The 26,707-nt window shown below is 48.0% G+C and overlaps 2 protein-coding genes across 6 annotated transcripts in view; one reads left to right on the forward strand and one right to left on the reverse strand.

Moving 5' to 3' along the window:
- Nucleotides 1–26,707, forward strand: part of RAB37 (RAB37, member RAS oncogene family) — a 61,055-nt gene that overhangs the window by 18,744 nt on the left and 15,604 nt on the right. The window lies entirely within an intron of this gene.
- On the reverse strand, nucleotides 3,621–20,074 carry CD300LF (CD300 molecule like family member f). Of its 3 annotated transcripts, none has more exons than XM_045985309.1 (8): nucleotides 19,533–20,074; nucleotides 19,174–19,329; nucleotides 10,189–10,518; nucleotides 8,725–8,830; nucleotides 6,670–6,782; nucleotides 5,179–5,279; nucleotides 4,729–4,884; nucleotides 3,621–4,416 (listed from the first exon to the last, which is right to left on the reverse strand). In XM_045985309.1, coding segments are annotated over exons 1-8 (1,119 nt in total). In that variant the 5' UTR covers nucleotides 19,534–20,074; the 3' UTR covers nucleotides 3,621–4,260. The 3 variants fall into 3 exon arrangements, with proteins under 3 accessions (XP_045841265.1, XP_045841267.1, XP_045841266.1); XM_045985311.1 differs by having other exon boundaries at nucleotides 19,922–20,073; XM_045985310.1 differs by having other exon boundaries at nucleotides 5,179–5,201; nucleotides 19,533–20,071.

A 26,707-nucleotide genomic window follows, 5' to 3' on the forward strand; every position in this document is an offset into this window, starting at 1 on the left:
GCCTGGACTCTCGTGTTATTTATTCATTCAAGGCAACATAAAAGCATGCAGAAATCCACAGCGTACAAGACCTTAAATCTAGGCACGGGGAATACAGCAGTGAATGAGACTAAGTACTCGCCTTCAGATAACCTACAGCCTCGTGGAGAGGAGGAAACAATAAACCCAAAATCTAGTAAATAAGTTCATAAAGCTGGGCCTGCTATGAAAGAAGTCAAACAGGGCAACAGGACAGAGAGAAATTGGACGCGGTAGCAGGAGCTACTGCCATGAGGGGGGTCAGGGAAGTCTGTCCTCGGAGGGGACATTTGAGTTAAGACGTGGTGATAAAAGGAAGCTAACTGGTCACACATCTGTGGGGGAGAACATTCCAGAAAGAAGAACCAGCAAGTGTCAATGCCCTGAGAAAAGAGAAATCTTCATTTTTCTTAAGCTTCATCTTTTCAAAAAGAGAGTGACTAGAGCTGGGGTCATAGGGGCAGGCAGGGACCCGTGCGTCCCCACGGATGTCCTGGGCTGCAGAAAAACCCATCAGAAGGTGATAAGCCCGCAAATCAATCAATGTGATAGAACACATTAATAAAAGAAAGAACAAGAACCATATGATACTCTCAATAGATGCTGAAAAAGCATTTGACAAAGTACAGCATCCCTTCCTGATCAAAACTCTTCAAAGTGTAGGGATAGAGGGCACATACCTCAATATTATCAAAGCCATCTATGAAAAACCCACTGCAAATATCATTCTCAATGGAGAAAAACTGAAAGCTTTTCCATTAAGGTCAGGAACACGGCAGGGATGTCCATTATCACCACTGCTATTCAACATAGTATTAGAAGTCCTAGCCTCAGCAATCAGACAACAAAAAGAAATTAAAGGCATCCAAATTGGTAAAGAAGAAGTCAAACTATCACTCTTCGCAGATGATATGATACTATATGTGGAAAACCCAAAAGACTCCACTCCAAAACTGCTAGAACTTGTACAGGAATTCAGTAACGTGTCAGGATATAAAATCAATGCACAGAAATCAGTTGCATTTCTGTACACCAACAACAAGACTGAAGAAAGAGAAATTAAGGAGTCAATCCCATTCACAATTGTACCCAAAACTATAAGATACCTAGGAATAAACCTAACCAAAGAGACTAAGAATCTATACACAGAAAATTATAAAGTACTCATGAAAGAAATTGAGGAAGACACAAAAAAATGGAAAAATGTTCCATGCTCCTGGATTGGAAGAATAAATATTGTGAAAATGTCTATGCTACCTAAAGCAATCTACACATTTAATGCAATCCCTATCAAAATACCATCCATTTTTTTCAAAGAAATGGAACAAATAATCCTCAAATTTATATGGAACCAGAAAAGACCTCGAATAGCCAAAGGAATATTGAAGAACAAAGCCAAAGTTGGTGGCATCACAATTCCGGACTTCAAGCTCTATTACAAAGCTGTCATCATCAAGACAGCATGGTACTGGCACAAAAACAGACACATAGACCAGTGGAACAGAATAGAGAGCCCAGAAATCGACCCTCAACTCTATGGTCAACTAATCTTCGACAAAGCAGGAAAGAATGTCCAATGGAAAAAAGACAGCCTCTTCAATAAATGGTGCTGGGAAAATTGGACAGCCACATGCAGAAAAATGAAATTGGACCACTTCCTTACACCACACACGAAAATAGACTCCAAATGGATGAAGGACCTCAATGTGAGAAAGGAATCCATCAAAATCCTTGAGGAGAACGCAGGCAGCAACCTCTTCGACCTCAGCCGCAGCAACATCTTCCTAGGAACAACGGCAAAGGCAAGGGAAGCAAGGGCAAAAATGAACTATTGGGATTTCATCAAGATCAAAAGCTTTTGCACAGCAAAGGAAACAGTTAACAAAACCAAAAGACAGCTGACAGAATGGGAGAAGATATTTGCAAACGACATATCAGATAAAGGGCTAGTATCCAAAATCTATAAGGAACTTAGCAAACTCAACATCCAAAGAACAAACAATCCAATCAAGAAATGGGCAGAGGACATGAACAGACATTTCTGCAAAGAAGACATCCAGATGGCCAACAGACACATGAAAAAGTGCTCCACGTCACTCGGCATCAGGGAAATACAAATCAAAACCACAATGAGATATCACCTCACACCAGTCAGAATGGCTAAAATTAACAAGTCAGGAAATGACAGATGCTGGAGAGGATGTGGAGAAAGGGGAACCCTCCTCCACTGTTGGTGGGAATGCAAGCTGGTCCAACCACTCTGGAAAACAGCATGGAGGTTCCTCAAAATGTTGAAAATAGAACTACCCTATGACCCAGCAATTGCACTACTGGGTATTTACCCTAAAGATACAAACATAGTGATCCGAAGGGGCACGTGTACCCGAATGTTTATAGCAGCAATGTCTACAATAGCCAGACTATGGAAAGAACCTAGATGTCCATCAACAGATGAATGGATCAAGAAGATGTGGTATATATACACAATGGAATACTATGCAGCCATCAAAAGAAATGAAATCTTGCCATTTGCGACGACGTGGATGGAACTAGAGCGTATCATGCTTAGTGAAATAAGTCAATCGGAGAAAGACAACTATCATATGATCTCCCTGATATGAGGACATGGAGAAGCAACATGGGGGGGGAGGGGGATAGGAGAAGAATAAATGAAACAAGATGGGATTGGGAGGGAGACAAACCATAAATGACTCTTAATCTCACAAAACAAACTGGGGGTTGCTGGGGGGAGGTGGGATTGGGAGAGGGGGAGCGGGCTATGGACATTGGGGAGGGGAGGCGAACCATAAGAGACTATGGACTCTGAAAAACAACCTGAGGGTTTTGAAGGGTCAGGGGTGGGAGGTTGGGGGAACAGGTGGTGGGTGATGGGGAGGGCACGTTTTGCATGGAGCACTGGGTGTTGTGCAAAAAGAATGAATACTGTTACGCTGAAAAAATTAATAAAAGGGGGAAAAAAAAAAAAAAAAAAAAAAAAAAAAAAAAAAAAAGAAGGTGATAAGCCACAAGTGACCGGTCTGTGCCTTAAAAAGATCATTCTGGCTGCTGGAAGGAGAATGGTCTCTGGGGCCAAAAAGAAAAGAGGGGCAGCAGGCAGGGGACTGGCTGGTTGCTTGGGCTCGGCTGGTAAGCACGGAGACAGCAAGCCATGCCACCACGCTGGGATTCGGGACATACTCTGGAGGGCGGGCTGCCAGGACTCTAGAACAGAGGTGGTGAGCCTGGCACCTTGTGAATACCCGTTAATGATCCCTGCACAAGTAGCCCACAGACCCCCTCTTCCTTAGACATGTCGTGCAGGACAGTGGCCCAGACACCGGACTCGAGAACCCAAATGCCCAAGTTCAAATTTCCACTCATCTGCTCCCTAGCGATAAAACTTGGTATGTCACTGAACCTTTCCAAACCTTGATGCTTCATCCGTCAAATGGGGGCAATGATTAAGACGCCCTCATAGGGTTGTTGTGAGGATTCCGCTGGTTACTGGGGATAGAGCATTTAGGGAAGGAGCCTGCCACACAACGTGTCTGTTTCCTCTTGATGCCGTAACAAATGACCACACGTCCACTGGCTTCATTTTAACACCACATCAATTTATTCTCCTACAGTCCTGGAGGCCAGCAGGACAAAATCTGTTTCACTGCACTAAAGTCAGGGTGTTCGCAGGGCTGGTTCCTTCTAGAGGCTCCAGGGGACACTCCATCACTTGTCTTTTCTGGCCACATCACTCCCGCCTCTCCCTCTATCATCGGCTGCCATCTCCTCTTGTGACCTTCTTGTCTCCTTCTTACAAGGACCCTTGCGATTACATTTAGGGCCCCGCTGGAGAATCCAGAATACTGCGCCCATCTCAAAATCCTCGACGTCATACATCCACGTGACTCCTTCTGCCATATTCACAGGTTCTGGGGTTGGGACGCAGATAACTTTGGGGGTCATTATTCACCTCACCACATATGGTAAACAATAAATAAAGGTTAATTCTTATTATTATTATAATCATTATCATTATTACTCCCTTGGCAGCTGCAGTGCATATCCCCAACCCCCTCCCAAGATGTATGGGAGAAAAGCCAGCTACCTCCCAAAAGCTCCCTGAGACCAGACCTAGGCTTCAGTCTCCGGTTGGTCCCCGTGAAGGGACTGGGGGCAGAAAGCAGACAGAGCAGGACCAGGCTCACAGGCCTCATGTGGGTGGGAGAGGGGCGCCTGGAGCCCAGGCTAGGACCTCCTGATGCTGCTGTATTCCATGCATTCCTCCTGGCTCCTGCTGGGAACGCGGGCAACGTGGAAGCTCATGTTGCAGTAGGTCGCCTCCTGATTCGAAAGCTCCCAAGAAAGATCTGCATAGGGAATTTCCTCCTTCGGGAGGGGGGCCTGTAATAAAGAAGCCCAAGGGGTCAGAGAGGCAGGCGAGAGGTGGTTCCAGGTCGGTCCAGGTCCCTGCTGCCATTACAAGGGCCATGTCTACTGGGACTCAGGGCCCCCAGTGCTGAGACCAAAGGGGGACCCTCCCAAAAGCCCAAAGCCTGGGGGAGTTGCACAGGCAAGTCTTTCAGTGGCTGTGGCTTGGCCCAGCACCCGCCCCTCCTCCTCTGTGCCCCCGCGGGCCGGAGAAAGCCCACCCTCAAGGCAAGGACAATGGCAGATCTGGCTCCAAGCCCCACAGCAGCCCCACCAAGAACACACCATGGTGACATATGCCACTTCCAGCTGGTCATCCGGGGCAGAGGAGGAGGGCTTCGTGCAGCCCTTCTTCTGGGAGGACTTGTGGGAGGTGCTGGTTGACTGCAGGGCCAGGTTTGCATAGCAGAGGTCTCCCTCCCCCTCCGGGGGCTGGACCACCTTGGAGAGAAAGCCCAAGTCCTCTTTCCCGCAGGGTCACAGATCCTGTGTTTCCCTGTGTCCCCCTCTCCCAGCTTCCTCTGAAACCCCTACACCTGCCCCCTTCTGGCTGTTTCCAACGTCCACCCGCCCCCCATCCTCCCAGGCCCTGCAGCTGGGCCGTGAGCACACAGACACTTGGGCCCAGAGTTTGTGTGATCCATTTGGACCTCAGTGCTTCTGGGAGAAGGAAAATGAAGATGGAGAAAAAGGAGCTGTCTGGGGTCTCTGGTCTGACCTCGGGGACTCTCTTACCTGCTCTGGGGATACCCCAGCAGCTAAAAAACAAAAACAATCAGAATTAGAAAGCCCATCCCTAGACTCTGAGGACTCCCCCAGGTCTGGGGAAGAGAAATCTGGAAAAGAAAAAAAAGTGAATTAGGTTCCAGGAGAGATGAGACCTGGTTCTAATTCAGACTCCCCAGATGGTACACTCAGCACCTTGCTCATTCACTCTCTGAGCTTCCAGCTTCCCACCTGAGAAGCAAGAAGACCTCACCCACCTCCCCCACGTCACAGAAGGCGATCAGCTGATTCGGTGGCCCTGCCACCCATCAGGGCCCCTGGGGTGAATTTTCTTTCTGTGCAACTGCAGGCACAGACTGACTTCCCTCCCTGGGATGCCTGCATTTCCCCACTGGGCTGGTCATTCGGGAGTCAACTCCAAGTCACACCTGCCTTCCCGGCTGCCCAGGAGCTGCATCCCTCCCTCCCCATTTCCATGGTGTTTGATTTATATCTATCTCATCCCTTTGTCGCGGTGAATTCAAGTTAGTCCTCCTGTGGGCTGCGGGCTGCTGGGCGGCTGAGCCTGTCCCCTCCTTGCCTCACTGGTGCCTGGCCAGTCCTAGAACACAAGTGGCCCCTCCAGGCTGCCCCCTGGGAGTACACAAGCAGGTCAGCATCTTTTTTTTTTTTTTTAAAGATTAATCTTTTATTTTTTTTTTAAGATCTTTTTATTTATTCATTTGACAGAGAGAGATCACAAGTAGGCAGAGAGGCAGGCAGAGAGAGAGAAGCAGGCTCCCTGCGGAACAGAGAGCCCGATGTGGGACTCGACCCCAGGACCCTGAGATCATGACCTGAACCAAAGGCAGCGGCTTAACCCACTGAGCCACCCAGGCGTCCAGCAGGTCAGCATCTTACGGACCAGCTTTCAAGTGCCTGTGGTTCCTGGTTCTCTCTGCCCATCCCCCTCCTTCCCCCAATTTGAGAGCCAACAGAAATAAGTTCCAGCTCTGATTTTTTGTTTCAAAGGCTTAGATATTGAGGAGCACAGAAAGTACTTAAAACTTATGTCTCAGGGCGCCTGGGTGGCTCAGTGGGTTAAAGCCTCTGCCTTCAGCTCAGGTCATGATCTCAGGGTCCTGGGATCGAGGCCCGCATCGGGCTCTCTGCTCAGCGGGGAGCCTGCTTCTCTCTCTCTCTGCCTGCCTGTGTACCTGTGATCTCTGTCTGTCAAATAAATAAATAAAATCTTTAAAAAAAAAAAAAACTTGGGTCTCAGACATACAGTGGGGAGGAGGCGTGATGAGCAAGAATGAGCCCCCCCCCTCCTTGACTACAAGAGTCCCCAGGCTGTGGCGGGAGAGAGGTGCTGGAGAGCACCCCAAAAGAGCTGAGGCCCTGGTGAGTTCTGAGGAGGGGTGACATTTTTCCATGAGGATGTGGAAGCAGAACCAGCCATCCGTCCCACACTCAGACCCACACTCCAGCCCCTATGCAGGGTCAGCCATATCTGATCACCTTTCTTCTGTTGCCTCATCTTCCTCAAAGCCAAGAATGAGACCGCCACCAGGAGAAGCAGCAACACAGCCACGGTGAGGGGAATCAGGATGCTGAGCTTCATGGAGTTAGAGCTGGAAACAATAAAATAACGCCATGCACCCCGCCCCACCTCCTGCTTCTGGGCCCCACCCCAGCCACCTGGTAGCAAGGAGGGCCACACACCTTTTGACCTGCAAGCCTGGGGTTTCTAGTTTGGGAACCCCATTCCTGAGTGCCTTCGGAGATGGTTAAAAAAAAATCTTTTTTTTTTTTTTTTAAGGAGAGGAGGGTTCCACAAGGCTTCTTTGGGTCTAGACACCTAACGGAAACTGTACGGCAACAGGGTGTGGAAAGGTCTCTCCGCTTCTACACTTGCCCCTGCTGTACAGGATTAAGGAGCGTCCCCCACCCCCACAATTCATGTTCATTCAGAACCTGTGAAGGGGACCTATTCGGAAGTCAGATCTCTGCGATGGAATCAAGTTAAGACGAGGTCCTCCTGGATGGGGAGGGGTCCTAATCCAATGGATGGTGTCCTCACAAGAGGGAAGGTAGCCACACACAGATACATGAAGGAGGAAGGCCGTGTGACAACAGAGGCAGAAATTGGGGTCACGGTGCCACCAGGCAAGGATCCCCAAGGATGGCCACAGCAGCAACCACTTTCTCCCTTTAAGCCCCAAGAAGGAGCCAACCATGCTGACACCTTGATCTCGGTTTCTGGTCTCCGGACTGTGTGTATATAAACATCTGTCCTTGAGGTGGTCTGGGATGTGATGCTTTGTTAAGGCAGCCTGAGTCTGAGTCTAATGCAGAGGCTATTGCTTATTCATCACTAGTCACTGTATTTGTAGAATAAACTCATCAATCAATGAATTAAGTAACTCTATCCGGCACCTGAATTATCTCTCCGTTGTAAGTATCTGGAGGGCAGACAGCTTGACCATTCTGTTCTTCCCAGTATCCTCTTGTACTCCCCAAGACAGTGAGGGCATGAGCGAGAGCTCGATAATTATTTGTTGAATGAATGAATGAAACCATCTCATGCTGATCAAAGACCCTAAAATCCAGCTTTGATTCATAAAAAGAGGAAACTCCTTAACCATTGCTTATTAAAAGCAGGTTAGTAAAAAGAAACTTTTGAAATAGAAGGCAAATGGGAGAGTGGAAAAGCCGGGGTACGGGGTGGGATAGAATAACTGGGGACCTCCCATCCAGATTCTACAAGGAGGTCCAGCAAAAGGAGATCACAGCAGTTCTAGACAAAGTCCAGAGGGCCACGGAGGAGACAGAAAGAGGTCTCTCAGCTTCCAAAAAGTCACTTCAGCTGCACTGGCTGGACAGAGTGCTAAGAAGCATGAGAGAGACTCAGTTTCTTCCTCTATAAAATGGGTAATTGTATCTGCCTACTTGTCCTCATGAAGCAGGTCCAAGAATTAAGAGACACTGGACAGAAAAGCCCTCTGTGAGCTGGCAGGTGTTCTCGAGGTGGGGCAAACGTCAGTACTGCTGCCCTTGCCATAATGGTAATTAGGGGAAACGGGATGTCCCCAAGCCCTCCCTGTGGTATGCGGACCAAGAGCCATCCCTGTGGCCCCACGATGCTGGTGCCCCCCACACACACACATACACATGGGCCATGCCATCTGCAATGACTGCCTGCTCATCAGTCTCCCACCCTGCTCTCTGAGCTCCTGGGGAGAAGCTCCCTGTCTATGCCTCCAGAGCTCCACAAGGGGCTGGCCATGGAGAAGTTAACTCAGTAAAAATGAGATAGAAGAATGAATACACCAACTCATCTACAAACCACACTGGGCTCCAGGAGGAAGGATCTGGGGGGCTGCAAGGACGCTGTGGGGCCTGATAGCAAGTAGGAAGGCTTGCCTTGTCGTCCTCACCCTCTCAAAGGAGGCGAAGGGTCTAGGGACAAGCTCTGGCTGGCTGGCACCTGGGACTACAAAGTGTCCCCCACCCACAACCAGAAGAATTAGGGCCAAGTAGACCACCGGAAACAATGCACCGGAGTTGGCTTACCTGTCACTAGAGTGGTAGCTGGTCGCAGGCGTGGGGCCTTCGGTCTCTGCTGGCACAGTGGACATGGTGTTTGAGGGGGCGGTGGAGGTTGGTACTGTAGTTGGCGCTAGGCATAAAGACCAAATTATACACTGTTCAGCCTGCTCACCTGCCCGCAGCCCTGCACATGGCTTTGAGCCTGCCGGGGGGGTGGGGGAACACGGGGAGCCTGGGGCGGGGCCGTGGCAAAAGCCTCTTGCCTGGACTGCTCATAGCTCCCTGGCCACTAGGAGACTCAGCCTCAGAGGCAGGAAGGACTGAGTATGGGTCCAAGGAGGATGTCGAGCAGGCCCTGGAAGGGTTGGAGGGGGCCTAGTGTTACCTCAGGGCAAAGGCAGCTGGAGTTGAGCTGGACTTAAAACCCTCCCACTGCCCATGACAAGGCCTCTGCCAAAGTCATTTATCCGGAAAGGACAGAAGCAGAAGGGGGTGCTGGCCCGGTGGCTAACACTCCCAAAATCTGTGACTTCAAGGTGAGGACCACCCCTAGACAAACTCAAAATGTCCTTTGCCTTTGTTTGGGCAAGTTATTAAGCTTCTATGGGGAGGAGAGTCACTTCTCAGGAACATTTTCCAGATACAATAAGACAGTGAATGTGCTGTGCTTTGCGACGGTCACGCGCCTCACAGGTTCGGGTAGGGTGGGGCTCTGTGGACTCTGCGCTGTCCCCTTGCCACAGGTCCCTGTGAGCTGGAGCTGCCTGTCCGGAGGTCAGAGAAGCAGAGCCCAACAGACTAACTCATTCAAGCCAAGGCAGTGGGACCTCTGAGCTGTACTTCCCAGGAGTGTCTGCATTCTAGAAGTACTGAGGAAGAGAACATCATTAAGCCCAGATGGGTATATGGCTTGGAATGAGATTTCAGGCACCAGAAATGCAGCCCTTTGAATGGGGATGCTTTTTCGGACCTCGGGAATCAACCACAGTACCCTGACTGTGCTGGGCCTCTTCCCTCTCAGCCTGGGTATGGAACAGGAGGAGGTGGGAATAGTCGCTCTGAAGTCCCAGCCCCAAACTCCAGAACAAGCAGGGACACGCAGGCACCAGAGGTCCAGGAAAGCATTGGCAAGAACTGGGGTCTCTGGGTCACATAGAAGAAGATCCCTTTGGTCCACGGACTGAAACTGGGACCATCACCTTGACCTCTATGGACAATGAATGCAGGCGCGGCGCTGTGCAGAGAAACACCTGCCCAGAAAGGCTGGATCCCATCCTGGAGGAGGTGCTGGGAGCCATGAGGGCATCTAAGAGAAGCCCTGTGTCTCCCAACCCATGGGGTCAGTCGGGGTTCTGGGAGTACTCAGGACTCAACTCCCCTGTGTGACAGTTCACTCTGAGTGACACTAAGTTATTAGAGGGGAATCTCAGGGACCAGGACAAAGAAGACCCTGAAGAGAGCCATCCACACTCATACACATACTCTTACCTGGGTCAATGGCCACTTTAACTATGACCCCAAGGTCAACTCCAGTTCTTTCAATCCCACACCAGTAAGTATCTGTATCGTTCCACCTGAGCTTCTCCATGGTCACAGTGAATGTGTGCAATTTCCAACTGTCCTTGATGGACACTCGGTCACCCTTCGCTTCCCGCTCTGATCCGTCGGTTTGAACGAGGATACGGCAGTAACTCCACTCGGCTCCTCGACACCACCACTTACGGTAGTTCTCCCACCCGTGTCCATAGCGACACTGCACGGTCAGTCGGCCCCCAACTGGGCCTCTGACTGCTGCTGGACCCGTGATGTCAGCTGAGCCTGGAAAATACAAACCCATGTGCCTGTCATATCCCACCCCACCCACTGAGGGCAGAGGCACAAACTCCTGCATCACAAGTCGCCTCAGTAAACCCAAGTGCCTGATGAGTTGACTGACAGTCAAGGAGGGAAAACACCTTCCACAAGTCCTTCCACTTTGTCCTTCAAAACTCCACTGGGTCAAAGCCACCATGGAAATCACAGCTGATTTCCACCATGGGAAGCACAACTCTACATCTCAGAGAAACAAGAATGTCCCCACTGAGCAATGACATCTTCTGATAATCCTCCCCTCCCCTTCCCTGTGCTCAATGTCATCTGGAAGCAAATGACCCCAGCGAAGGCATGGCCCCAGTCCACTTCAGCCCATTGTCCTCGTGCGAGATGTGGGCTCTGTGGTTTCAGACCTTTTCGTTTTTCTACAGTAGCCAGGAATCTGGTTTTTGTTTGGAACCTCTCAACCTGAAAACACTGGTGACCAGCACATAAACAGAGCAAAGGAATTTCTGTGTCTTTAGAATCCTAAGAATTATCTACAAACTCTCTGGCAAATTCATGATTGGGACAAATACTTTGATTACTGGAAATTGTTTTCCCCTGAATATTGACTATTCAAGGACTTTGATGGTTCTTGATTCCATTCTATTGTTTTGGTTTGTTTTCCCCAGAAAGTTAACCTCTCTCATGGAGCATGCATTAGCATAAAGTCCTCCATTTAGAAAGTATCCTTTTATAATTAAAACGTCTGTATCTGTTATTATTACACGTTCTGACCACATGAGGTCTGTGAGTTGTGTGGATTACACTTGCTGCAGAATATCCCCCTTCTGTTTCTCCTAACCTCCTTCTTGTTTTTTCCTGCATTAAACCACTTTTGAGATTAGTTTTTATTGCTTTTATTTCCTAAGTTATTAATTTGTCGTATGTGTGATTTTATTCCTCTTCTTTCTGCGAGATTACTACTTGCCCTCTTCCAATTTGCTAAGTTAAAGGCAGTGATAATTTCCTTCCTTTCTAAAATGAACTAAGGTGTGTTTAAGGCTAAGAATTTGCTTTCGTCCATTTTAAAAATTGAGATATAAATCATGTATCATAAATTTTACTCTTTTTTTTTATATTTTATTTATTTGACAGAGAGAGAGAGATCACAACCAGGCAGAGAGGCAGGCAGAGAGAGAGGAAGAAGCAGGCTCCCCTCAGAGCAGAGAGCCTGATGCGGGGCTCGATCCCAGGACCCCGGGATCATGACCTGAGCTGAAGGCAGAGGCTTTAACCCACTGAGCCACCCAGGCGCCCCATAAATTTTACTCTTAATTTTAAAGCATCTATCTGGTGTTCTTGGGATATTCAGAGAGTTGTACAGCCATCACCTCTAATTCCAGAATGTTTTCGTCACCTCAGAAGAAACCCTGTACCCGATTCACCCCCCCCCATAACCTATGTCCTGTCTGTAGATGTCTTTATTCTGAAATTTACATTTCATGTACACATAGTCGTACAATCTGTGGCTTTTTGTAACCGGCTTCATTCACTTAGTGGAATGTCTTTTAAGTTCATCGCCACTGTAGCGTGTGTGGGCACCTTGTTCCGGGGTAAAGACAGGCACATTTTTACCCATTCGTCAGTGGAAGCTGTATGGATTATTTTCACTTTTTGGCTATGGCAAATATTGCCGCTGTGAACAAGTATGTACTACTACTATTTGCATGGAGATATGTTTCAGGTCTCTGCAGTATAACATACCATAGGACACTTAAAAAGATAAGTGGGGAGGGGAAGGGTTTCCCACAAGCGTGACTGGATCCTGTCATCTCTCGCCATGCTCCTCTTAGGTAAATGCAGGGAGATTAAGAAGGTCAACATAAAATAGCAAATCACTTTTTAAACTAGAGGGACATAGAAGTGAGCCTTTATAACATAACTGAATGAAAGGTAGCACTTTCGGGGTGCCTGGGTGGTTCAGGGGGTTAAGCCTCTGCCTTCAGCTCAGGTCATGATCTCAGGGTCCTGGGATCGATCCCCACATGGGGCTCTCTGCTCAACGGGGAGCCTGCTTCCCCCTCTCTCTCTGCCTGTTGCTCTGTCTACTTGTGATCTTTCTCTCTGTCAAATAAATAAATAAAAATCTTTTTTAATAAAAGACTCCATTTAGGTTAAGGAGGGCACGTATTGTGTGGAGCACTGGGTGTGGTGCATAAACAATGAATCTTGGAACACTGAAAAAATTAAATAAAAGTAAAAAAAAAGACTCCATTTAGAAAGTTGGTAAGGGGCAAGAAAAGAAAAGGCACAAAGAGGAAATTCAGGTGGATGATAAAATTGGAAGTGTTCCATTTAAACAATCTAGCAAACGAAAACATTTTAAAGTGATATCACTTTCACATATGAAGCAAACCTAAATTTTTGTGACTGCTATATTGCTGACATGGGTGACGTGACATGGACAAGAGGAGAAGCTGCTGTTAGGGATGTAACCGTTGAACCATTACGGAAGGCAATGTGGCAATTATGTATCCAAATAATCAAGCCCTTTGCTCCAGTGATTATATGTTTAGAATTTGGTCCTCAGGAAATAATCAGAGAAGCTAATAAAAACATATGCACCAAGATTTATTACATAATTATTTAAACGGTTTGCTTTTTGTTTTTGTTTTTTAAGATTTTATTTATTTATTAGAGAGACAGAGATCACAAGTAGGCAGACAGGCAGGCAAAGAGAGAGGGGGAAGCAGGCTCCCCGCTGAGCAGAGAGCCCGATGCGGGGCTCGATTCCAGGACCCTGAGATCGTGACCTGAGTGGAAGGCAGAGGCTTTAACCCACTGAGCCACCCAGGCACCCCTCATTACATAATTATTTAAAGAGCAAAACTAAACAAGGTTAACATCCATCAATTAGGATAATAAGTAAACAACAAAATATAATGCAGACACTGATAATTATGCTTAGAAATACTGTTAATTGTGTGGAAAATCCTATGAAGTGAAAATGTTTTTTTTCAACATCATATATAGCACAGTCTCAACTAACTTTTAAAATATGCATAGAAGATGGGGCGCCTAAGTGGCTCAGTCATTAAGCGTCTGCTTTCGGCTCGAGTCACGATCCCAGGGTTCTGGGATCAAGCCCGTCAGGGGATCCCTGCTCGGCGGGAAGCCTGCTTCTCCCTCTCCCACTCCCCCTGCTTGTGTTCTCTCTCTTGCAGTCTCTCTCTCTGTCAAACAAATAAACAAAATCTTTTTTTAAAAATATGCATAGAAGAACAGATTAAAAGGAAATAAGTAAAAATATTAAATGAACATCAGGTTGCCTTGGGCATTAAGATGAGGGACATAGAATTTTTTATTTTTCCTGACTCTTCGTTTTTTCTGTACTTTCCTAAGTATCAACAATGAGCATTTATTACTTTCAAAATGATGGGGCGGGGGGGGGGGGGGGGAGGGCAGGAATAATGCCTGGACAGGGCTGTTGCGTGGCGTGGTGAGCAGAATAATGGCTTCCTAAGGATGTCTACGTCCTAATCCCCAGAACCTGTAAAACACTGCAAAGCAGCTCGCACGGCTAAATGGGACTTTGCAGATGTGACTAAATTAAGGATTTTGAGATGGAGACATTATCCAGGAACGTGGGGCGGGCGGGGGGAGGGGTGCGCCAAGGACCTTATCAGAGGGAGGCAGGAGGGTCAGAATCAGAGAAGAAGGGACACTGAAGGTCAGGTGGGGCCACACACCAAGGACGCAGCAACCTCTGGGCCGTGGGAAAGTCAAGGAATCTGATTCTCCCCCAAAGCCACCGGAAGAAAGGCAGCCCTGGTGTTCCTTTAAGACTCTGACTTCCAGACTGTAACATTATAAATTTGTGTCGTTTTAAGCCACTAGGTGTGTAGTCGTTTGTCCTGGCAGCCTTAGGAGACTCCTAAGGTGACATTAGCCCATCTCACCTGAGCGCTGACGTTGGGTCTGACTCCTGAACCGTCTGCTCCACTCGCTTCTGGAAACGTCTGTCCGGGGACCCACTCCCCACCAACCTCGGCAGAGCACTACCCTGCCGTCTGAACCGTCCTGACACGGGAGGCAGCCCTGATGCGGCGTCCGGGGGGCTCCGTCGGTGAAACCTCTGCCTTCAGCTCAAGTCATGATCTTAGAGTCCTGGGATGGAGCCCCCACGTCCGGCTCCCTGCTCGGCAGGGAGTCTGCTTCTCCCTCTGTCTGCTGCTCCCCCTGCTCGTGCGCCCTCTCTCTCTCACTCTCTCTCTGATAAACAGATTGGCAGCCCTGAGCCCCAAGGAGCAGCACCCCCAGCAGGCACGGTTATTTCCAGACTAGCTGATCGGGAGTAAATCCTAGTTGAGGAAGAAGATGAGCCTCACGGGGAGTTTACGGGCTCACCGGCAGGGAGGCGCAGGATGGGCCCCAACTCCAGCTTGGCCAGTGTCCACTCTGGGCCGGCACACGTGGGTCTTGTCCACGCCTACTACCACTGAGGGTGAGACCGAATGTGGACAAAGCAACGAATATTTCTCTGAAAATACCGGCCACACATCTCTTCCTTTCTCACAAAAAATGAAGGCTGTAAAGCCAGTGGGAGCTCTGGCTGGTATTTGTTTCTTGGATAGCTTGGAAACAAAGAACTCTTTAGAGTGAGAAGCCGTGCGGGGTAAATGGGCGTCTTGCTATGGGAAGTTCCCTGGGAGAGGCTGGTGAGGGGGCGCAGGTTCACAGCACAGACCAGGTTCCTGCTGAGCACACAGCTGTGCCTGCTGGCTTCCAACTGACATTTCCACTCCGCCTCGGTCACACCCATACACGCGCACACGCACGCACACACCAGCATTATTCTCACATCTGCTCACCAACTTTCCCTGTTTCCAGATGTCAGGGGGGAAAAAGAATCAGTCCTTTATGTGCATTCGCTGCCCTGCTGATTTGGCCCCCAACGGCTCGCCCAGAATCGGCTTCCCCATCCCCACGACCCATCCCCAGCTTTGCCTTTACAAGCCTTGTGGGCCTGGACACGTCACTTTCCTCCCCTAAGACTTTCCCCCCCAGACACAGTGATATCTTCCCAATCTGCCCCTCCGGGCTGCTCTGAAACATGCTCTGAAACGGGCACATGGCCCGTCCATCTCTCAGGCCCGCTCAGGGTCAGGTCAGCATGCTCGTGTCCCTATCACAGCCTTTGTGCTCGCTGACGCCTGTGTCCAAAAGGCTGCCTGCGATCCTAAGTGCCCGCTCCTTCTCATTCCCCAGGCCTCTGCTCAGACATCTCCTCCCAGAGGCTCCTTGCAGTAGCCCCCTCCATCAACAGCGCCACCCCCCCCATGTCCCCTGAGGCTCACAATGTCAGGTCCCCAAGCTCAGCTCTCCTCACAGCACCTACCACTACCACCTACCACCTACTACCACCTACCATCATTATCATTTCTCTAATGATGGAATGAATGATCAAATTCGACCACGGAAAGGACCGTCCACTTGCCATGAGCACCTGCTTCCAGAGCCTCAGATCCCCACAATGCCAAATGCTACCCAGAGATGTTTCTACCAGGAGAAGTCTACAGCTCCTGATTCTTCCCTCTGCTCCTGGATGATGTTCATGCTGACATACGATTCCCTTACCGTACAATTCACCCTTTTAAAGTGTACAGCTCGGCGGTTCCTGGACATTCACAAAATTCGCAACCATCACTACACCGAATTCCTTTTTATTGCCCCCAAAAGAAACCCCTTACTCATTAGCATTCACTCTCCCTTATTCCTTCCACCCAGCTCCCGGCAACCACTAAATGTACTTTCCATTTCTATGCATTTAGGTATTACGGATATTTCATAGGCATGGGATGGTACAATAGAGGGGCTCTTGTGTCTGGATCCTTCCACTTAGCGTAGTGTTTCCCAGGTTGGTTTGTGTAGCAGCATGTGTTGGCATTCATTTGTTTTTATGGCTGAATAATATTCCCTAAAGATTTTATTTATTTATTTGACAGAGAGATCGCAAGTAGGCAGAGAGGCAGACAGAGAGGCGGGGAAGCAGGCTCCCAGCAGAGCAGAGAGCCCGATGCGGGGCTCGATCCCAGGACCCTGAGATCATGACCTGAGCCGAAGGCGGAGGCTTAACCCACTGAGCCACCCGGGTGCCCAGTATGCTACATTTTATTTACTTAACCAACAGCTTACGTACATTTAGGTTGTTTCCAGTTTTTAACGATTATGAATAATGTTGCCATGAACATTTGTATACAAGGTTTTTTTAAAGATTTATTTTATTTATTTATTTGTCAGAGAGAGAGAGAGAGCGTACACAGGCAGGCAGAGGCAGAGAGAGAAGCAGGCTCCCTGCTGAGCAAGGAGCCTGATGCAGGACTCGATTCCAGGACCCTGGGATCATGGCATGAGCCGAAGGCAGCGGCTTAACCAACTGAGCCCCCCCTGCATGCAAGTTTTTACATGAGCATATGTTTTCAGTTCTCTTGGGTATACACCTGGGAGTAGAATGGCCGGATCATGTGGTAATCATGTGTTTAACATTTTGAGGAATGTCAAACTGTTTTCCAAAGCAGGTGCCCCATTTTACACGCTCACGGGCAATGCATGTCCTCTGCAATTAATGGCAAGAGTCCCTAGTGTTCAGTTCTTTTTTTTTTTTTAAAGATTTTATTTATTTATTTGACACAGAGAGAGAGATCACAAGTAGGCAGAGAGGCAGGCAGAGAGAGGAAGGGAAGCAGGCTCCCTGCTGAGCAGAGAGCCCGATGCGGGACTCGATCCCAGGACCCCGAGATCATGACCTGAGCCGAAGGCAGCGGCTTAACCCATTGAGCCACCCAGGTGGCCCCAGTTCTTTTTTTTTAATTAACATATAATGTATTATTAGCCCCAGAGGCACAGGTCTGTGAACCATCAGGCTTACACACTTCACAGCATTCACGATAGCACATACCCTCCGCAATGTCCATATCCCCACCACCCTCTCCACGCCAACCTCCCCCCGCAGCCCTCAGTTTGTTTTGTGACACTAAGAGTCTCTTATGGTTTGTCTCCCTCCTGATCCCATCTTGTTTCATTTATTCTTTTCCTATCCCCTAAACCCCCCATGTTGCATCTCAACTTCCTCATATCAGGGAGATCATATGATAATTGTCTTTCTCTGATTGACTTATTTCGCTAAGCATAATACCCTCTAGTTCCATCCTTAGTGTTCAATTATATGAAAAAGAAAGTTGGGGAGTACGGCAATCATATTCTTTTCCCTCTCCATGAGATACATTCACTCACTCAACTAATACTTGCTATTTGTCTAATCTATACCTGGTATGTTTGTAGGAGCAAAAATTCCAGCCTTCTTAAGGTTTATGTTCTCTCAAGGTGGGAGAAGGGAGGAGTCAGACAGTAGAGAAAAATAATGCAAGGGAACTGCTATTTTAATGAGGTTTCTTATCAATGAAGGCCTGAGTGAAAATCAAAGATATGCAGGATATGAGGGACTGGAACATGTGGCTATATGCAGAAGAGCATTTTGAGCAGAGAGAACAGCAAGTGCAAAGGTCCTGAGGCCGAAGTGTACCTAACATGTTCAAAGACCATCTAAGAGGCCATTCTGGCTGCGGTGGGTTGAGCCGAGAGAGCAGAGTAGAAGAGGCGATCGGGGAGGTGATGAGGTGAGAGAACCAGGTGGTGAACCTTTTAGCTTCTGTAAGGACTCTGTGTTTCTACCCTGAGTAGGATAGGAAGTCATTAGAGGGTTTTGACCAGAGGAAGGACAGGATCTGGCTTGCACTCCCCAAGGATCGTTGTGGGATATGAGAGAAGAAATGAATGACCCCAGGTTTTGCTTGAGTACCTAGAAAAGATGGAGTTGCTAAGCACAAAGATGGGAGAGAAAGGAATTTGAGGGAAGAAGATATGCCGAGGTCACATCCGAAATGTCAACATCTTAGTGGAGAGTCGAGTGGGCACTTGACTAAAAGATTCTGGGGTCCAGCGTGATGTCCAGGCTAATGATACAACATCAGGCATCCACTGTATAGAGGTGGTATTTAAGCCAAGAGAGGAGGGGACATCAACGAGGGAATGGCTTTAGAGCTCTAGAAAGAAAAGCCTAAAACAGAGCCCTGTGGCCCTCCAGCATTTCAAGGTCAAGAAAATCCCTCAATTTTTAATCCAAATGGTATCCCTCCGCTCACAGTTTCCTTCCAGCACCATCCGCATCTTAGCCCCTCAACAACTTCTGCTACTTCCTTCCACCCCAAGTGCCGGAACCACGTCTTCCTCCCTGTCTGGCAAACTCCCAGCTTTCCTTCCTCCAAAGCCACCTCCATGCCCTCTCCTTCCCTTCCTCAGAAGACATTCTCGAAGGTGACAGAGAAGGAGCGAGTGTTCACCCGCTCTCCCGGGCAACCAGGGCTCCTCTGCTTCTCCTACACTGGGGGCCCCTTCGTCCAAGTCCCTTCGGAACAATCGACCCCTGGGCGGTCAGGACTTCCACCTTGTGCGGGGTGAGGAATGGGGTGGCCGACACACACAGACTCACTACTTGGAGAAACTGCTTAGAAACACGGTCTGCTTCCCAGCAGGACCTGCTGCTGGGCCCCCTCCTCTCTCCGCCAGCCACTCATCCTGCCCCAGAAGCTCTTCTGTACAGACCCAGGCCCCACTCACCTACGAGCTGGAAGAGGAAGAGGAAGGACAGCAGCAGGTACATTCTCTCTTCGCACAAGCCCCCCTTGGTGGAGCCCCTCAACTCCGACTCAGCCCCGGCATCTTCCACGCTTCTGCTCTCCCCCCTCTGGTACTTCCTCCTTCGGCCACTTCCCACTGGTGAATAAGCAAAAAAGAGGAAGGAGTGAAATCTCAAGGCAACCGGCAATGCAACGAGTCTCGGTGACCGTGAATAAGCTTTTGAGAAATGCCCTCCTGTCTGCAGCCACGAAGGAGTGTCTAAAAAGAGGACTTTGCCACTCCTTCTAGGCCTTGGGGAAATTTGCAGACATGGACCGGGGAGTGGGGCTGGCTCTTACTCAGTCCTTCTCCTCTGGTGGGAAGACTGGGCAGAGGGGTCCCAGCTCCATCACAGAGGCCTTGCAGAGCCGAGGTTGAGGGACACAATACCAGACACAGGGCATGTCAGGGTGTAGCCTTGGGAGTCCAGAAGGCCAGGAGTTTGGCTGTGGGGGAGCTTGGGCCAAAGTCCGAAAGCGAGAGGAGAGATTCTAGACCAGAGTGGAATGAGGAGGTGGAGAGTATCAAACACCGGACGACAAAGAAAGAAGCTCAAAGAGTAGGGATATGTGAGCAGGGACCTACTGGTCCGATCGGCAAGAGGGGCCTCTGTCTTCAGAACATAATGGAAACTCTCACTGCTGTGAGAGACCCAGACCACCAAGTAAGAGACTGTGGAGATTGATACCGGCCAGAATCCTCCAGAAACTTGCCGGTTAGACCAGGGCCTTCTTCCTGAAGAAAGCTGCTCCTTGCTCATGGCGACGACCCCTCGCTCCTCACTCCTCACCTTATAATAACTACTTACAGAAGTAGGAAGAAGGTCAGCACCAGCTTTGCCTGTCTTACTCCTTCTTTCTGCCAACTTTGTGCCCATCCCCCATCCCTCCCATCAGGACCCCAGCAAGCCCCGGGGTGGAGCACAGAAGCCAGGAAATGTAGGGCCCTTTCTCATATTTTGCCCCTGGAGCCACTTTTGCTAAGCGTCACACACATACCCTGTGACATCTTGAGAAGCAAGTGAGTCCCAACAAGGGACATAAGCCTCTTACATCCTGATCAGGAATGAGTGGGTGTACAAGTGGCTTATTTGCACACACACAAAACCACAACGGCTGATCAGCCAAGCTTTTCCAGGATGTGGCCAGAGACAGCCTTCCACTTTACATATCCCAGACCATAAAGTAAGGTCAACGATTGGGGGTGAGGGCTCGGTCAGACCTCTGTCCCCACTCTCAACAAGCCCATACTCCACACTGCACAGTTATGCTGAGAGACATCGGCCTCTGCTGACAAGGACACTATTTGGCTCCAGGGGAAATGACCTAGGACCTAGGATGTCCCAAGCTGGGACATCCCTGAAAACCAAGGGGTCAGATGTTTTGAGAGTTGTGGGTAAATTTTCCTTTCTTGCACATAGGCGGTAAGGAATGACAAGCATATGAGCAGCTCAAAATCCTGCCTGGGGCCCAGCCCTCCGCTCCTGGGCCCAGCTTACCCAAGTGTTAGGAGTTAGTTGGACAATTAGGCAGTCGGGGCCAGTGTCCCCACAAGAAAATAGGGATCCTGGACAGCTAAGACGAAACCGTTCCAGCATCCTGTCTTACAGCTTAGACATGACCACCATGGCATCCTGTCCCAGCCTCTGCAGGAATCACTTTTGCAAAAACATCCTGAAACAAAACAATTAACCTTAAATCATTGGTCACTTTCACAAGTTGAGGCAGTCCATCTCCAGATGTCAGCCCGAAAGACCAACAGGTGAACAATAAGCCAGTAGGTAGACGGGTACGTGATCAGAGCCCCGATTCACAGGGACCTACAGTCAGGATGCCCAAGATACATCGGGAGGACCTATAGTCAGGATGCCCAAGATACATCTCCCGAAGAGCTTAGAATAATCCCAAGATTTTAATGCCAAAACGGCAACGCTCTCGGGGCCCCTCCCTCTCCGGGAGCTTTGTCCTCTCACTCGATAAACTCTGCCTCGCCGCCCACCACTCTTCCTCTGGTCTCCCTCTTCGCTCTTCCAGCAGCATGACCAAGACCGGTGGGCACTGTGGGGATAAAAATCCTGTAATACAAGGAGGATTCCCTTTTGGGTCAAGAACAGTATTATCTGAGGGTCTCTGAATGGTGGCAAGAGAGACCCTTGGAACAAGTGCCTCTGGGCACTACAAGAAAGTCGGGCTGTTCCGCGGGTCCTGCATCCCCAAAAACCTAGTGGATGCTTGGCCATTGATTTCTGCATAAGTCAGCTCCCTCCCTGGGCTCCTGTGTCTCCATCTGTGAAAGAAAGAACTGGATGGCTCATCTGAGGTGCCCCTGCCCTAAAACACCTGTGTGTGTGTGTGTGCGTGCTTAGACGCACATGTGCTCATGTATGAGTATAAGGGCTTGTGGATATGTGTGCACCATGGATGAACATGTGTGGCGTGTTCATGTTTGCATGTAAGCATGTGTGGGAGCTGGGTATACATGGGTGTGTTTTACTGCTAGAGTGATGTGTGCACACATGGATGTTTGTGTGTGTGTGTGTGCGCGTGCACTGTGTGTGCCGTAGTGGTTTGTGTGCATACATGTTGTGTGTAGGCATGTGTATCATGCATTGGGTTCTCCTGGTTACAAGGAGCAGAGACTTGTTCAAACTCCTTCTCTTGGTCACTTGGGACTTGCAAACTGCCATATTTTCAGAGCTCGATCTATTCAGGGGGGAGGTCTTGTTCTGAAAGGGCTGGTTTTGTTGGGTCTCTCCCCCTTGGGATTAGAAGATCCATGAGGGCTGTATCCCCAGTGGCTGACACCACCTCTGGCACATAGGAGATGCTCAATAAATAATTGTTGGAAAATGAATGCACAAATGAATTGTTTTCACTGCATTGTCGTTCTTCTCCTGGCCCTGTAAGCTCCGTCATAAACCACAGCTGTTCTCAGCAACCGTCCTGAACTCAGTCTGCCTGGACCCAACCACACATCATCTTTCCTACCCACTGCATGCTACGCTCCATATTTTATTTAGTTTTCACATGAAATCCTCACTACAAATATACAGGAAAGGCAATGTTATTCCCATTTTTCAGACAAAGAAATCTAGGCTCAGAGAGCAAGTAACTCGTCCAAAGTCCCATGCTAGTAATTGGCAAAGCCAGGATTCAACCCTGGGTCTGGCTCATAAAGCCTACCATCCTGCCTCTGACTAGAGAGGCTGAGACAGAAACCAACTGCCCTTTGGTCCTGCTCAGTGCTCATTATGAAGAGGGAACCCGACAGCCAAGAGTTATTAAGATAGCACATCCTTGGGGCGCCTGGGTGGCTCAGTGGGTTAAAGCCCTTGCCTTCAGCCCAGGTCATGATCTCAGGGTCCTGGAATTGAGCCCCGCAAAGGGCTCCCTGCTCGGCAGAGAGCTTGCTTCCTCCTCTCTCTCTCTGCCTGCCTCTCTGCCTACTTGTGTTCTCTGTCTGTCAAATAAATTTAAAAAATCTTAAAAAAAAAAAAAAAAAAGCCTCTGCCTTTGGCTCAGGTCATGATCCTGGAATCCTGGGATCGAGCCCCGCATGGGGCTCTCTGCTCAGCAGGGAGCCTGCTTCCCTTCCTCTCTCTCTGCCTGCCTCTCTGCCTACTTGTGATCTCTGTCTGTCAAATAAATAAATAAAATCTTTAAAAAAAAAAAAAAAGATAGCACATCCTTGAGCTGGCTCTCAGCAGAGTATCCGCTCCACGGCTATTTCTAAAACAGGTTCCCCCAAAGTGAAAGAATGTCATGTTGTCATGAACTGGAAATTGGTTTAAAAAAGAAAGTCACTGATAACACTAACCTTAACCCTTTGCAGATCTAATGCCATTTTTCCGCAGTCTATGGAATGGGAAACTGAGTCTCAACCAAGTTCTTATCCAGGCACTCAGGCAGACGCAAAGTGTTTTTTTGAGAAAAACACAGGTCTCCCAAGTGTGGGTTAACCCTCTGGAAGGACAAGGTGAAAGAGCTCTGTGCTTTTCAGGACACGGTGTGAGCTGATATCCCTCCAGTATCTAAGGTAACACTCGCTGAAATCGACTAAGTGAAATTGGGGCCATTCAGGCTCCCTCTGCCCAGAGGACCTGATCTTTTCTTAAGCACTGTTTAGTGGGCTGGGTTTATTTGGAAGAAATAAAATCAAGAAGCATTTGTTCAGCAAGTTAGGCTAGACATTGGCCTTCCTCTTTGCTTTTACCTGAGTTACCCAGCACGGCATGCCTCCCCAGCACATATACAGACATATTTCTGAATTACAAAGAATGTGTGTTCATTACCAAAGGAGAATGGAATATAAATAAACATAGAGAATGCATTTTAAATCACTCCTGATCCCCCTCCATGCAGAGACAACCACTGTTTAATATATGTGTGTGTCCCCAAAAGCAATGTTTCGCTCTTTTCTGTGGAAATGCTATTTATTCCCATTTAAGCAAAGGATCACTCCTGAGTTTACTTCGTCAACCAGTTTATTACACTTATTAGGGATTTTTAATATAGAAACGTACAAGAAGAAAACATGGCCCATGATGCCCACTCTCAAATACTCCCAGCTAACACTTTTTTTTTAAAGGTAATGCAAGCAAAGTTTTGGAAAAGAAGGGGAGATGGAAGGGAGGAAGGGAGGGAGGGAGAATAGTAAGAGATAAAGCAACAAGTGAAAGTCTTCTCTTCAGTCCCAGAACTTCAAAGGTAGTCACAGTCAGCCTCTGCTGCCTCCCTGAAAAAAAGTTTATGCATCATCAGTACATACACCCAAGTGAAGTCAACATAAGTCAGCACACAAGCATACCTCCCTGCCCCTTCTTTTACTCCATGATATCATTTTTCCCAAAGAGCACATACAAATCTACCTCATTTTTTAAAAAAAATAATCTCTACACCCAACGTGGGGCTTGAACGCATGACCCCGAGATCAAGAGTTGCATGCTCCATGGATTGAGCCAGCCAGGTGCCCCTGAGGAAGGGAACCCATGGGTTCCACAGCATTTCATCACATGGATACTCTACAGTTTATTTAAGCAGCCCCAGTTGCTGAATTATTAGGTCTTACACATGTTACCATGAACATCCTTGTATGCACATTTTGGTAAAATTTTGCAAGTAAAACCATAGAACTGAGTCAAAGGAATTTGCATTTGTACCTTGGATAGATATTGTCAATTGTTCTTCAAAATGCCCCAGTGGGGTGCCTGGGTGGCTCGGTCAGTTAAATGTCTGCCTTCAGTTCGGGTCATGATCTCAGGGCTCTGGGATCGAGCCCCACAGTGGGCTCCTTGCCAGTGGGGAGCCTGCTTCTCCCTCTTCCTCTCCCTCCACCCATAGCCCTGCTTGTGCTTGTTCTCTCTCTCTCTCAAATAAATAAAATCTTAAAAACAAAACAAAATGTCTCAATGTATCCTCTCACCAATGGTGCATGTAGGAGCACCTATTTCCCCAAATCTCAACCAATATTGACCATTATCATACTTTTATCAAAGCATTAGGTGTTAGAATGTATCAGAGAAACAGTGCCAGTATAAAATACATTAGGAGAGATTTCATTCAAGGAACTGACTCTGGGAACCTGGCAAGTCCAAAATCTGCAGGGCAGACCGGCAGACTGGAAATTCTCAGGCACAAGCTGATGCTGCAATCTTGAACAAAATTCCTTCTTCCTCAGGGAAACCTCAGTTTAGCTCTCACTTCCTTCAATTAATTGAATGAGGCTCACCCAGATCATTGAAGACTTGCAAGTCAACTGATTGTAAATCTATAATAATATCTATAATGTATAATCTATACACCCCTAATATACCTTCATAGCAACAAACTACTGTTTAATTAAGTAACTAAGTGCTATCACCTAGCCAAGTTGACATATAGAACTAACCACATTTACACACACACACAAAATATACTTGTTCATATTCTTTGTTCACTTTCCTATTGAGATAATCTTTTGAGAGCTCTTTCTATTACTACATATATTAATCCTTTGTCGGTCTCGCAAATATTTCCTCTCTGTCATTTCTCATTTGATTTCGGTATGTTCTGTCATTATTTCTGTGCAGTCAGATCTACCTATCTATTTCTGTGCAGTCAGATCTGAATTTGTCCTGTTAAGAAAGTCACTCAGAGCCACTTTCGGAGCCATAGGAACTACCCCGTTCACCTAGCCTTTCTAAATGTTCCCCCCAAACCACGAAGTCACAGGAAAGCAGGGTGCTGAGGCAATATTAGCCCAGCTCCCATTGAGAGGTGTTCACTAACAAACAATTTAATGTCAGGTCCTGGCTTTTAGCAAGGGTCAATAGAAAACTTAGAGGATACAAAGAACTTATCAAACTTATCAAACACCCAGGAAAGAAAAAAAAAAAGAAATCCAGTTAAGAAATGAGCAGAACACATGAACAGACATTTTTCTAAAGAAGATATCCAGGTGGCTAAAAGACACATAAGAAGATGCTCAACATCACTCATCATCAGGGAAATGAAAATCAAAACTACAATGAGACATCACCTTACACTGTCAGAATGGCTAAAATTAACAACTCAGTAAACAACAGATGTTGGCAAGAACATGGAGAAAGGGGAACCCTCTTACACTGTTGGTGGGAATGCAAACTGGTGCAGCCACTGTGGAGAACAGTATGGAGTTTCCTCAAAAAGTTAAAAATAGGGCTACCCTAGACCCAACAATTGCACTACTAGGTATTTACCCAAAGGATACAAAAATACAGATTTTTTAAAATATTTTATTTATTTGACAGAGAGAAATCACAAGTAGACAGAGAGGCAGGCAGAGAGAGGAGGAAGCAGGCTCCCCGCTGAGTAGAGAGCCCGATGTGGGACTCGATCCCAGGACCCTGGGATCATGACCTGAGCCGAAGGCAGAGGCTTTAACCCACGAGCCACCCAAGCGCCCCAAAAATACAGATTTGAAGGGGTACATGCACCCCAATGTTTCTAGCAGTATTATTAACAATAGCCAATCTGTGGAGAGACCCCAAATGTCCATCAACTGATTCATGGGTAAAGAAGATACAGGGTGTGTGTGTGTGTGTGTGTGTGTGTGTGTGTGTGTGTGTACATATGTACACGTACAATGGAATACTACTCAGCCATCAACAAGAAAAATCTTGGGGTGCATGGGTGGCTCAGCCAGTTAAGGCCCAACTCTTGGTTTCAGCTCAGTTCATGATCTCATGGGTCCTGAGATGGAGCCCTGCAGCAGGCTCCATGCTCAACAGGAAGTCTGCTTGAAGCTTTTCTCCCTCTGACCCTCACCACACTCATGTTCACACATGCTCGTTCTCTCTCTCTCTCTCTCAAATAAATAAATATTTTTTAAAAAGAATGAAGTCTTTCTATTTGCAACAACATGGATGGAGCTAGAGTATATTATGCTAAGTAAATAAGTCAGTTAGAGAACGACAAATACCATGATTTTACTCAAATGTGGAATTTAAGAAACAAAA

This window comes from Meles meles, chromosome 18 (assembly GCF_922984935.1).
Source record: "Meles meles chromosome 18, mMelMel3.1 paternal haplotype, whole genome shotgun sequence".
Classification (NCBI taxonomy): domain Eukaryota; kingdom Metazoa; phylum Chordata; class Mammalia; order Carnivora; family Mustelidae; genus Meles; species Meles meles.

Excerpts from the sequence above, each read along its gene's own strand:
- CD300LF (XM_045985309.1), bottom strand. Across the intron at positions 5,280-6,669 it reads GATGAGGCAACAGAAGAAAG|ATTTCTCTTCCCCAGACCTG; the intron begins GTGATCAGATAT and ends TTTCTTTTCCAG. Across the intron at positions 4,885-5,178 it reads CTGGGGTATCCCCAGAGCAG|GTGGTCCAGCCCCCGGAGGG; the intron begins GTAAGAGAGTCC and ends TTTCTCTCCAAG.